Consider the following 13,219-nt stretch of genomic DNA (forward strand, 5'->3'; position numbering starts at 1 on the left):
GAATGTGTTAAAATGTGAGTGTGTCCATGTGTGAATGTGTTAGTATCCATGTGTGTCCATGTGTGAATATGTTAGTGTGTGTCCGTGTGTGAATGTGTTAGATTGTGAGTGTGTCCAAGTGTGAATGTGTTGGAGTGTGTGTCCATGTGTGAATGTGTTAGTGTCCACGTGTGTCCATGTGTTAATGTGTTAGTGTGAATGTGTTAGAGTGTGAGTGTGTTCGTGTGTGAATGTGTTCGTGTCCGTGTGTCCATGTGTGAAAGTGTTAGTGTTCACGTGTGTCCATGTGTCCATATGTGAATGTGTTCGTGTCCACATGTGTCCATGTGTGAATGTTAGTGTGAGTGTGTTCACATGTGAATGTGTTCATGTTCACGTGTGTCCATGTGTGAATGTGTTAGAGTATGAGTGTGTCCAAGTGTGAATGTGTTAGTGTCCCCGTGTGTCCATGTGTGAATGTGTTAGTGTGTCCATGTGTGAATTTGTTAGTGTCCATGTGTGTCCATTTGTGAATGTGTTAGAGTGTGAGTGTGTCCGTGTATGAATGTGTTAGTGTCCATGTGTGTCCATATATGAATGTGTTAGTGTCCATGTGTCGATGTGTGAATGTGTTAGTGTCCATGTGTGTCTGTGTGAATGTGTTAGTGTCCATGTGTTAGTGTGACTGTGTCCATGTGAGAATGTTAGTGTGAGTGTGTCCATGTGTGAATGTGTTAGAGTGTGAGTGTGTCCGTGTGTGGATGTGTTAGTGTCCATGAATGTCCATGTGTGAATGTGTTATAGTGTGTTCCTGTGTGAATGTGCTAGTGTGAGTGTGTCCATGTGTGAATGTGTTAGTGTGTGTCCATGTGTGAATGTGTTAAAGTATCCACGTGTGTCCATGTGTGAATGTGTTAGTGTCCACGTGTGTCCATGTGTGAATGTGTTAGATTGTGAGTATATCCGTGTGTGAATGTGTTAGAGTGTGTGTCCATGTGTGAATGTGTTAGTGTGTGTCCATGTGTGAATGTGTTAGAGTGTGAGTGTGTCTGTGTGTAAATGTGTGAAGCAGAGTTCATGTGTTTGTGTGTGAATGTTAGTGTGAGTGTGTTCACACGTGAGTGTGTGGGGGTGGGAGTGTCTTTGTGTGTGAACATGCATTACAGTGTGAGTGTTCACGTGTTCGTGTGTTACAGAGTGAGTGGGGGGAGTGCCCTCATGGGTCGGTGTGTAGGGTGAGTGTGCGTGTCCCCACGTGTCAGCCTGTGGAGCAGCGTGAGTGTGTGTCGAGTGCTGTTTCTCTGTGGCCTTTGCTTGCTGAGGACGTACAGCGTCTTCACCACCCAGATTGCCCTGGGGCACAAGCGGCGTTTCAGGAGTGCCTTAGGACGAGGAGGCCCAGCCAGTTGCCTGACCTCACGTCCAGCTGGGCCACCGCCCTGCGTCCTCACCAGGGAGCCGCTCCAGAATTGGGCGGGGACGGGGCTGTAATTACACCTGCCCGCAGCACCTGTGATTCTTCCCACAGACGTCAGGAGGAACGGCCCAGGACGAGAATTAAAGCCGCTTCAGGAAAGCGGTTTCAGGTGGAGGCAAACCGTAGGGGGAATAAACAACTCACTGGGCCAGGCAGAGCCCTCGTTAGAGAAAGCAGCAGCAAGAAAGGGGAGAGCCTCCCACGGGTTTCATCTGATCTGGAACAACACGTCCAGCTTGACATTAAAAGTGGCCAGGGTACAAAAAAGTCAACCTGTATGTTCAGATTTAAGTGCCCGAGTCACATCGAGTAACTTAGATACCTCTGGCTAGTGAGCGACATGGGCATCCCTAACTGGCCTTTCCTCCATAAAGATTCTTTCATCTATTTTAAAAGTCCACCCACCATTGTGGACGTGGCTCAGTCTAGTAGGTAGAGGTTAAGTGGCTAATGCATGGTCACCTCCAGAGCTGGGGCTCTGGTCTCCAGGGAGGGGCTCAGGGTCTAGAGGCAGGAGGTGGAGGTGGAAGCCCCGGGCAAGGGGCTGAACCAAGCCTCTCTCCACTGGGCTCCTCGGTCACAAAGTGCATGGAGCTCCTCGGGGCTCTTCCACTCAGTGGAGGCGATTAGGAATGATGATCACGAACATCCTTCTTGGTACATCAAATAAAAAACCATCCAAGGAGAAAAACAAATTGAGAAAAGCAGCGGAGCGGAGCCCGGGCTCTGATCTGAGGCTGCAGCGTGGCTAAGTCTAAGCAGGGACGTCTGCCTTCCTTTTCAAGGCTTCTTTCCTCTAACCCACAAAATGTTGGTGTCAAAATGCTCTTGGTAGAAGCGGGGTCCACTTCCGAAGAACTGGTGTAAGAAACAGGGGCGTGCGTAATTCTCAGTTACTACATGGGGAAGGAAGCCATCATAGGGCCTGTGACGCGCCATCTGGAAGAGACCTGGGGTGGGAAGGGACAGGCTGGGAGACGGCCACAGGCCACTTCACTGACAGCATGCCTCTAAGGGGGTCCTCCTTCAGGGTCCACGTCCAGACTCCTGGTCCTGGAGGAAGAAGAAGGACCCCACAGCACACAGGCGCCCCCAAGTCCCAGTGACACATGCAGGCTGGTGGGGGAGGCGAATCAGAAGTACTACCTTTCACTGGTGGAGACCAGAGGGCGGTGCTTTTCAACTGGAGTGAGACTCGAAGGTTGGAAGAATCGAGGGGACTGTGTGGGTAACGCGGGTCCCCAGAGGGCCTGGCAGCCAGGAGGCTCTGCGCATCCTGGGCTGGGACACGCTGCTCCCTCACTGGCCGAGGCCCATCACAGCTGCTCTCTGCCATTGTGAGGCCTGTATTCCTCTTTGTTCTAGAGGTCTTGTAGCTGTCCCATTGTGCTCTGCTGACCCTAAGTGACTCTCCGTGGCACCCTGCATTCTGAAGGCCATGCTCTGCTACGGCGGGAGCAGAGGAAGGGCCTGCTTGGGCCTGTGTAGCTATGACCTCCTGGGGTGGCCCCAGGTACCTGGCCCAGTGCTCTCTGAAGTGCCTGGAATGCCCTGCTGGTCCCCGGCCACATCCTGGCTGGAACCTGGGGCTCCCTGGGGCTGCTCTGCTGGCCGGGAAGGCCCTGGGCACGCCCTGCTTCCTTGCTCCACGCTGGCTCCTGCAGAGCTCCTGCTCAGGCCCAGGCAGCCATGCGAGGCCAGCGCTGTGGGTTCTCCCCCCTGGGACTGGCTGTGGTTTCCCGGTTTTGCCTGACGTAGAATCATGTCAAACAGGACAGACTAACTGGGCCAGCCATCTTCATGAGAGTACTGGAATGCAAGTGGCCTTGGAGACTCCTAATTTCGCAGGATAAGAGCACTCTCTGAATCAGGGGGGTATTTCCAATGGAAACAGCACTTACACACGTGTGCAAGTGTGCATCCCCCAGGGCACACGCACACGCATGCACAGTGCACATGCTCACATGCACAAGCCCCAGGCTGCTGCACATCACGGGTGCAGCTGCAGCTGGAGCAGAGCATTTCACGGGAGGGCACTCTGGATATGCTACGTGGGGGTGTTCTGTGGGGCTGCCGCAGTCTGTGGGGGCTGCGTTAGAAAGAGGTGAGGACTGGGCAGCCGAGAGGTGTCCTGGTCACTGGCTCATGAGCTCAGGGTTGAGGTGGCTCCTCCATGAGCCAGGCCCTCTTCTGGAGCTGGGGTTCAGCAGCAAATAACATAGACCAGTGTCCACTCCTCTGGAGGGGCTCCTGTTCTGCAGGAGGGCCCAGCCTCTATGTCCCTACCCCATGGCCCCTGAAGCAAGGAGCACTCCTGTGATAGCTCTGAGCGGTGGACCTGCGGGGAAGGGATGAAGGCCGCCGGCCTGGCACTGGCACCCCCATGGACGTGCCTCCCTCTCTTCCTGGACCCTCCCTGCTCTGCCCTCTGAGCCACCAGGGTCTCTGAGTCATGCCGGGTGGGTGGAGAGCCACCCTTCCCTGACTGGGCTGTGACGTCAGAGGTGGTCACAGGGAGTCTCTGGGACTTGGGAGCTCACCTGTCCCGCTCACCCGTCCTACAGGGCCACACTGCTCAGTGGCACACATCACTGGGAGGGGACGGGGGCGGAGACTGGGGTACGGGAGCTCGCTCGAGGGTGTCACCTGCTAGGATGCATCCTGTACACCAGGACTTGGTGATCACTGACCCAGCACTGGAGAAGGTGAACGGAAGCAACGGCTTCCTCCACCGGCTCTGCCAGAAACGTGTCCTTCCTCAGCCTCCCACCCCACCAGGGCCACTTCGCGGGCGGCCCCTCCACATCCTGCAGTTTCTCCTCTCGCTCAGTCCCCCTCACCCCACCCCTGGAGCACTGCACGGGGCCTGCAAGGTGCTCAAAACCACCTGAGTGGACGAGTGGGGAGCCGGGACTGAGTGTGCAGGAGGGCACACGCAGGGAGGCAGGTGTACACCAGGCAAGGCCCCCGTCCCGTCAGCCATCAGCGTCTGACCTTCTGTGGGCCCGTGACGCTGGGACGTGAGCCCTGGATGTGGGCGTAAGTCTGGCTGAAAGCGGCATGAATGTCAGCATCCTGCATGGGGCACACTGTCCTCAGGGAACCCTGGACAACCCTGAAACGCAGCAGGTGGAGACCCAGCTCAATGGAGGGAGAACAGGAGCGAGGCGACGGAGTTGCGCTTCCATTACCTGGGAGCCCACGGCGGAGCCAATGGTCAAACCTCTGACCCCATGTGGACCCTCTCTTGTCCTTCTCCTGAGACCTGAGGTGCCTCCAGGGCCAGGAGCACTGGGCAAGTCCTCCTAGTCCTTCCTGGATTGGGGACTGGGCCTCTGTGCCATGGACACCGAGCCAACCTGGCCGAGGAGAGGCCTGAGTACCTGGATCCTGTCCCCGGCCAGCCAGGCCCGAAGTCAGCACCCAGCCTTTCAGTGCTGAGCACTGTGGGGTGCTGCTGGCGTCACTGAGGTTGTCACCATGAGGGACCTGGTGCAACGAATCTCCGCACTTCCTAAACCCTCCTCGAGGCCACTGGTACCTCGTGACTGCCTCTGATGAAACTCTAGGCAGGAAGCAGAACCAGAATCCGTCAGGCATCTTTGCATCCTTTGAAAAGCCCGTGTGGATGTCTTCGTGGTGGTGGTGGCTACTGTTCCCAAACGCCGCCTGCGACCCTGTCTTCCCGGGCACAGGTGGCCCTGCTGTGAGCCCTGCTCACAAACGCAGAAGCCAAGACACAAAGACAAGTGACCTGCCAAACCCAGCAGCCGTGGGGAGGAGTCCATGGAGGCAGCGGGCAGCCCTCGGCCGAGGTGAAGCGGCGCTGAGCCCGTCCACACGTCGTGGTCCTTCCTGACGTGGCCCAGGCGCCACAGTTGTCCCTACATCTCACTGCCTGCCTGCGCGTCTCCTTACCGTGAGCTCACTCGTGCTCTGGGAGAGGCCGAGGGCCGCGCGTGGACCAACACGATGCTGAGATGGACGCCCTTCGTGCTCAGCACGTGTCTCTGCTGGACAGAGTTGCCATGGCTCTCGGCAGGACTGTCCTGGTGTGCTTGGCTTAGCCGTGCAGGGCAGTGGAAGGTGACGCCTGCGGGGCGAGCCTCCTGGCCCTGGCAGTCATCGAGTGTGCTCACGAGCAATGCGAGGAGCTCCCCACCCTTCAGCTCAGACCTCCCAGAAGTCCGACGGCCCATCGGGAGGAACCGTCCCTTCCAGAGGGCAGGGGCGCCCTCTTCTGATGGATGCTCTGCACTGCTGGTGGGAGGGAGAGTGGAGACTGGGCTGGTGGTTAGAGAGCTCTGGAGGGGTCGGTGGGACCCTGCTGCCTTCCTTCACGTGGTCTTCAGTGACAAGGACAGCGTGCTCAGTGGGCATGGATGTGTGGATCCAGTGCAGCTCAGCAAATGGTTTACTGCAAAGTAACCTGGTTCCCCAAAGTTTGGACAACACATGGTTCTCTAGGTTACCGCGCCCGAGACGTTTCCTTCCTCCTTGTGTAACGAGGCAAACAGCTCTGAAGAGGAACCACAGTGCTGTCTGTCAGAGGAAAACCACAGACAGATTGGAATCGTGCTGCCCATCTCTGAGGCAGCCGCTCACAGGAGTCTGACCAGCCGTGAAGTCCACACCACCTGAATGTGCATCACTAGGTCAGCTGCGGCCTGGCAAGGACGCACAGACGTGTCCTCCTTCACGCTGGGCTTTGCAACGTGGAGCACCAGGTGTGAGCCACAGGTGGCAGGCCCTCAGTCCCCGGCCCAGCTGCCCTTCACTCTCCAGTCCAGCTCCTGGTTGGGGAGCCTGGCACCCAGAACTGCTTTCTTCTGGCATCCCCAGAGGTCTTGGGTGGGGCGCTGTCCTGCCATGATCTGCTAGCTAAGGGATCATGACTTTCTCTTCCTTTTTCACATCTCTGACTGCATTCTTCTGATGAGAGGAAATTTACCAAGAGCTTAAAGAAGCCAGTGACGCAGTTGCCCACGGACACACGGGTTCACAGACGCCAGTGAGCCTGCTTTCCTGCCAGGCTCAGAGCTGCCTTGGCAGGAGAGACTTGTGAAGGGGCAGGAGCTGCTGCCGTCAGCAGGAGCAAAATCCGCACCACGTTACAGCCTCGGAAGAATCCGCCTCACATTCCCCAGTCATAGAGTCCAGGTTAACAGTCCGTCTGCACCTTTAGACTGGCTTCCCACGAAGGGGTAGGAACGGGAGGTTACGAAGTTCAGGGGCAGAAGACCAGCAGCTCGCATCTGCATCGCGGGGAGTGTCGAGCAGACCAATGGAGCGAACAAGGCCCCCCAGGCCCGCTGACCAGGGGAACTGAGGGTGTCTGAGGCTGCAGGCCCCTGGGCTCCCCTGCACTGAGCTGGCCAGGAACCAAGCAGCATCTGCCCCGCAGGGAGATGGCTCGGATGGCACAGGGCCACGGCGTGGGACAGGCATGGGCCTCGCGCCGTCCTGGGCCCTGGTGTCACAGTAAGCAACAACAGAGCTGGCTTCTCCTCAGGCACATGCGGGAGCATCCCCGGAGACTGAAGAGCTACGCATTTCTGTGGCTCTCACTTAGCCCTGGGCAGTAACTGTCCACACCGAGGCTCAGGGGCTGCTGTGAGACCGTGTCAGGAATCGCAGGGTCCCGCGTCCCGGAGGGGGTCTGCATGGGCCTCCGCATCCTGGAGGGGGTCTGCACGGGCCCTGGGAGTCCCGACAGCACACACACACGCATAGGTGTGTGTGCCTATATGGTGATGGCGGCAGGATGGCTGTTGTGGTGACAAATGACCCTGAAAGCAGTCGCTGACCGTAAAGGACACGTATGCTGAGCAGTGAGCCCTGGAACTGGACGTTGGCTCTCTGCTGCGGAGCTCTCGCTGCACGTCTCTTCTGGGCATTGGCTACTGGGTGCACTTGGAACGTGCGAGTCAGGAGGGCAGTGAAGGAGACTTGCTCTGCGACCCCTCAGCTGGGCTTACTCTGAACATGGCCAGCACTTGCCTTCCCGTCCAGCACAGAGAGGGTGCCTGGCCCTGCAGATTCTAAGCGCGTGCCATGGTTCCCAGGTGCCCGTGCTGCTGCCCTCTGCCCTTCCCTCTGCCGCTCTGCAATGGAGACCCACTCCCTGCAGGCAGGGCACTGTGCTAGGAAGGCCCCAGGCAGTTCCCGTGAGGATGGACACACAGCAGTAGACGTCGGGAGGGCGTCCGCGGAGCCTCCTCATTCTCCTTGAGCCTTTTGGCTGTGTGGTTTTCACATAGCTGAAGACCCTGGATGGCGGCAACGACATGCTGCACTTAATGTGCTTTCCACGAGGAATATAAGTGCAGAAGAGAAGGGACTTTGAACAAGCCAGCTAATCAAGATCGAGAACACTGGGGTAGAGTGACCTGTTTAGGAGGGAAAAGGAGAGGCCAGGAGGCGTATGTCCAGGGAGCTGCTGGCCCCAGTGTCTATCAGAAACCTGTTCCCCTTTCCCTCGGGGCAGGGAGCTCTGGGGATCCAGGCACACTTGATACCCCTGTTGTCCTCGATCCTGGAGTAAGTGGAGAATGGAAAGGAGGGGAGCTTCCAGAACAGCCCTCCTGCCCGTCCCAGGCAAGTCACTGGACTTGGGTGTCAGGAGGAAAGAATGGATTCAACCACTTTTACTCAAAAGCAGAAAAAGGCAGCCCTACCCGCTCCTGAGGAAAGTGGGAGCAAGGCCTATGCACCGCAGCTCACATTCAGCGAGGCGCTATGAAAACCGCCAGCAGCGATCTCCCAGCAACCCGAGGCTGCAGGGAGCACACACGCAGCGGCTGTCGCAGCCGGTGCCTTTTCATCCCGCTCCGCCATTGCAGATGGCGCTCCTAGGCTTCCTAACGCCGCGCACAAAAGGAGAGACGGAGGATGAGAGAAAGACCACACAAAAAGGAGAAGCCCCACGCTCTCAGGTCTGTTACGAGAGGGCCAGAGACACAGAAAATGAGAGGACAAGGTCACCAGGGGCCCGCTCTCCACATGCCCACTCGGCCCACGACTGCACCCGGGACAGACCGGGTCGCCCATGAGAACGTGCGTGCTCGGTGCGGCCGGAGGTGGGCGGGCCAGGCCCACGCTACCTACCGAACACCTCGTTGTCTTCTGAGGACGCCTGGGCGAGTTCACTGAGATCCCTCCTTCTCCCAGGTTCTCCTCTGTGAGCGCCACCGTCCTGGAAGAGAACGCAGCAGAGTCCTCCCTCAAGATGGTGCTTCAGAGCTCCCGAGCGCAGGGCGCGACCCTCCCTGCCCTCTGTCTGTCTCCAAGCAGGGAAGGCAGTCCCAATTCAGGGGCGGGCTTTCTTGGGGGATTCCGGATTCCGGCCTGTTCTCTAACTGAGTGCTCACCTCTCCCTTGGTGCCTCTGACCATCTCATGCAAGAGAAGTTGAGTCCCAGCCTGGGTAAAGTGAGCAGCTGGGTCTCAACCCATTAACCCGGGAGGGTGCCCATGGCCAGGTGGCGACCTGGGGCAGGACCGACTTCCTAGAACCTCAGCTCTGGCTAACTGGAGGCCGACTCATTCTTTGGGGGCAGAAATTGGTGCTCAGTCTGGGGGCACCCTGTTGCTGTGAGGCGGGAGCTTCCCCTGCGGGGAGGTGGGCCGCATCCCGCTCCTTGGGAATCCGTGCCCTTGGAGGGAGCCGAGCTCCTTGCCTCCCCTCTGGGTCTCCTTCTGCTACTGTCTGGGGCCCTGCAGGCAGCAGGATCCTGAGCTCTGCTCAAGTGTAGAATGTGCGGTGCACAGCTTCAACGCGAGTGTAGACGGCAGGGCGGGTTCTGCCTCCCGTACTCGAGCATCTCCTTGCTCCCCTACTTCAATGTGCAATGCTGCTGTGCAGGAGACCAGATTCAAAGCCCCGCGGGGTGCAGGCCTGTGCTCAGGCCGCCCGCCCCTCCCGGGAATGGCACGTCCCCTCCTTCCGGGTCTGTCCCTGGCTGCGCCACGGAGGCTGCACAGGCATGTCCCCTTCTTTGGTCTTCCCATGAGGGGCTCGCACTGGCCACTGCTTTGCCTCTGGCCTTTGCCTGGGAAGGAGGGTCCGGACGCTTCACGTCACACACAGGCCGCCCGCTGGGTGCTGCAGGGCGCCCGTGGTCCAGCGGGCACGAAGACCCCACCAGGCTCGCGACGCCTTTCAGCTTGTTTGTGCTTGTTTTCCTCCATCACAGCCACACTGCCTGAGCCGTGAGCCTTATCACGATGCCCGTGGGCAGGAGGGCTTCTGGAAGCCGAAGGAGCCACCCCGGGACCTTTCCAGGCCTTTCCGGCACCTCTGGCGGCAGCCCGGCCACACCCCAGTCCCAGAGGTTGCTTCTCCAGGGCACGGCTCCCTGCGGCTTCTGACTCTGGCCCCTGCACTTATTTTGCTCTACTGTTTTCCAGACCAACCCCTCATCTCCTGAAGCCTTTAGCCCAGGCCCCTAAAGTCTGCATGGTTTTGATTTTATATTCTTCCCTTCTGGAGAGAGGAGAAGGCACAGCTGTGAGTCACACCACAGGGTGCATTCTCTGACTTAAGTACCAGCTGTGTGACCATGGGCATGTCTCTTAGCCTCTCTGTGCCTCTGTCTTGTCATCAATAAAAGGCAGGGAATGTGAATACTGCTTGGCATGCTTGTAATGAGGATAAGTTGGTGTTTCAAGGTGGGCAGAATGTGCCTGGCACGTGGAAACTGCTCCTATGTGTTTGTTAAGTGAAGTGGAGATTTTAAGAGAAACCCAGAGAGGAGGTGGGGTCTGCCCGGTGCCTGGCGCCTGGCAGCTGGCGGCTCTTCCCAGCTCCTTCTTTCCCTGCTGGGGGGCTGTTCCTCTGCTCCACTCTGATCCAGAGCTTCTCCTCCGGGGCTCGGAAGGTCTCTGTGCTGCCCCCTGTGGGCCAGGAAAGCAGCATGCGGCCGCGTGGGGCCTGGGGAGCAACAACTTGGGGCTGGCCCCACAAGGACCCCCACCCCGTGTGCACCCTGCCCAGCGGCCCCAACAGAGAACAGGGCTGCTACCCAGCGGCTGCAGCGGCACTTGGGCTGGACGGCAGGGTGGAGTTCGGGTGTCCTGGTCTTCTGTTCTCAAATGTCTGCAGTTGGGCTGTGTCTGCAGCCAGTGCTGGTCAATGGCCTGAAGCCAGCAGCTTCCTGTCTCGGGAGCTCCCCGGGTCTGCCCACCCCGCACAGAGCTCTGGGCAGCTGGACTTGGGCCTGCCACTGCAGTGAACACCGTCATGGCTAATCTGTGAACAGGGTCTGTTCAGAGCAGGAGCACTCGCTGTGCTCACCAGGGCGGCGGGTGCTCTGGGAGAGGAGGGAGGGCTCGGGCATGGCACGGAAGGACTCTCCTGCCCGCTGCGACCAGGAGGCTCGTGTGCAGAGTGCCCTGGCCGGTGAGGAGCTGGGACCATGGTGGGGAGCCTCGTGCACAGAGGCACTGTGGGCCCCAGCCAGGTGCTCCACGAGACCAAGGGCTACACGCGAGCCGGTCCTCCCCGCTGCTTGCAGAGCTCCTCCGCCTGTGGGCTCTGCCTGCAGTTCTGCCCCAAGGCAGTCGTGCACTGATGCTTATTTAGGTGCTGCCAGTGCGGGCCAGGCACCAAGCTCACGAGCACAGTCATGTGCAGGCCATGTTCTGCCAAACTGAGCAAGGAATCCTTCCTTTTCTGTTCTTTAGGTGCAAGTCACTTACTCCTGGGCTTTTGAGATTCAGCTGGGGGCTTTCCCAACACGTTGCTCTACCATTTTGGTTGAGCAGAGTGTAACCCAAGACACTGTGCTCCCCAGACTCTCTCAAACTCCACAGTTAGCCACAAAATTTCACTCTCACCACAGGCTGAATCGTGTCCCTTGAAAGATATGTGCCCGTCCTAACCCCCACCCCCCTTATCTGCAAACGTGAACTTATTTGGATGTAGGGTCTTTCCAGCTGTCATCAAGTTAAGAGGGGTCACAGTGGATAAGGGTGGGTCCTAATCCAGCGGTGTCCTTATGGGAAGGAAATCCGGATGCAGACACACAGGGAGAACACCACGTGATGCGGGAGGAGAGGGGTTTGTTGCAGCCACAGCAGTGCAGGCTGGGGCTGCTGGGGTGCAGGACTGGGGAGGCCAGCCCTGCCCACACCCTGAGAGCAAACTTCCACCAAACCACCAGCATCTCAGTGTGATTTGCTGCAGAAGCCACCGGAAACACACCATCCCCCGCAGGGCCCAGACATTGGATGCCGACACCCACAAGTGACAGGAGGCGGAGGAAGAAGTGTTGCTTTGGTCCTGAGGAGCTTCCCGTCTCCGGCTCTGTCATGAACCAGCAGCCAGTCTCCTGTGTTCTGTGAGTAGAGCACGGAAGAGACGTCACTTGGCCCTGAACTCTAGTCTTCAAGCACAGCTTCCCAGGGGGTTGGCATGGGCCCTGTGCCAGGCTGGGATGGACTCACAGACTGGCCTCCTTCGGCCTCCAGGAACGTACTGCACTTGCCTCGGTCAGGACCACGTGGGGCCGTGAAGGAGAAGGCTGAGTGGCGTGTATCCACACGGTGCCAGCCAGGACCCCGTGCAAGGAATCCTGCTGGGAGTCGGAGGCCGGCTTAGGCCAGTTCCTTTGTAACGGGAGCATCTGGTCACCCCAGCACATGCCTGCCCTGCTCGTGCCTCACCTGCCACTTGAGATTTCCTACTTGGTAGAGCTATTGACACACACAGCACACCTGCTTGCACCTGTATGTACACATGCATTCACATACACATGAGTACACATGTATTCACACACCTGCGCCTGCGCACACCCACACACAAGTTGTAGGTGAAAATACACTTTTATCACTGTCCACTGGAGGTGGCCATTTTTGTAGGAATGACACCAAAGATTTTCTATGCCCTGGAGAAACTTCTCAGAGCCAGCCAAGAAGGGCCTGGGAGAGGAAAAGCATCTCTGCGAAAAGCTTATTACCAAAGCTCGGACTCACATCTCAGAGAAGAAAGACGTTAAAACTGTCCCAAAGCAACACTGGCAAAGTCTGTTGTAGGTCACACTCTGAATCACTGCCACCACAGGCGGTCATGGAAGGAAAACGTGCAGGAATGGATTCTGAGCATTCGGCAATATCCTAAAGTCCCGGGAACTCACAGGAAATTGGCTCCCAGACAGACCTGGCCTGCGGCCAGGGCAGAATGCCCCATGGCGTCTGAGCACGCAGGACCCCAAAGAACAGCCAGGACGGACATCCAAAATGCTCATCCGGAGACCACGGGGATTCTGTGGAGGGTCACAGACCAAGGTCTCGATGGACTGTGGCCCGTCTACTGGACTGTTTGCACGTCCTGGGCAATTGTGGGTGTGAGAAGGATTTTGAGGGGAGTAACCATGGGAAGGCCGTGGACAGAGCTCACAAGGCTCCCTCTTCCTTTGCGGCTCCAGGTGAGGGCAGGCTCCTCTCGCAGGCAGGCCGAGGGTTTACCTGCTGGCTCCTGCTCTTTCCATCCAGGAGGCCCTAATAGGAGGTCTCTGCTCAGCACAGTGGCGTGGCTGCAGGGGCTGCACCTGGATGGGGGCTCCAGCCTGCCCACGCACCGCCATCCCCTGCCCCTGGTGCGGGTGAGCCAGCAGCTCAAGACAGGGATGGGGCGGGCAGATGTGTGAGTGCTTCACCTGCAGTTCTGCCCCAGGTCAGCAGAGTGGCTTGCTACGGCTCACGAGGTGCTATGTCACAGCCCAGAGGAGCCTGGGAGCCTGTGGTGAAGAGCCCCAGCCCCAGG

General features: G+C 58.3%; 1 protein-coding gene across 4 annotated transcripts in view; it reads right to left on the minus strand.

Moving 5' to 3' along the window:
* The window catches only part of Mbp (myelin basic protein), a 111,713-nt gene that overhangs the window by 55,783 nt on the left and 42,711 nt on the right, over positions 1–13,219 (minus strand). For all 4 annotated transcript variants that reach the window (XM_047526262.1, XM_047526259.1, XM_047526261.1 and 1 more), the window contains exon 3: positions 8,564–8,651. In XM_047526262.1, the coding sequence (XP_047382218.1) occupies positions 8,564–8,651 (88 nt within the window). The remainder of the gene's footprint in view (positions 1–8,563; positions 8,652–13,219) is intronic.

This window comes from Sciurus carolinensis, chromosome 15 (assembly GCF_902686445.1).
Source record: "Sciurus carolinensis chromosome 15, mSciCar1.2, whole genome shotgun sequence".
Classification (NCBI taxonomy): Eukaryota; Metazoa; Chordata; class Mammalia; order Rodentia; family Sciuridae; genus Sciurus; species Sciurus carolinensis.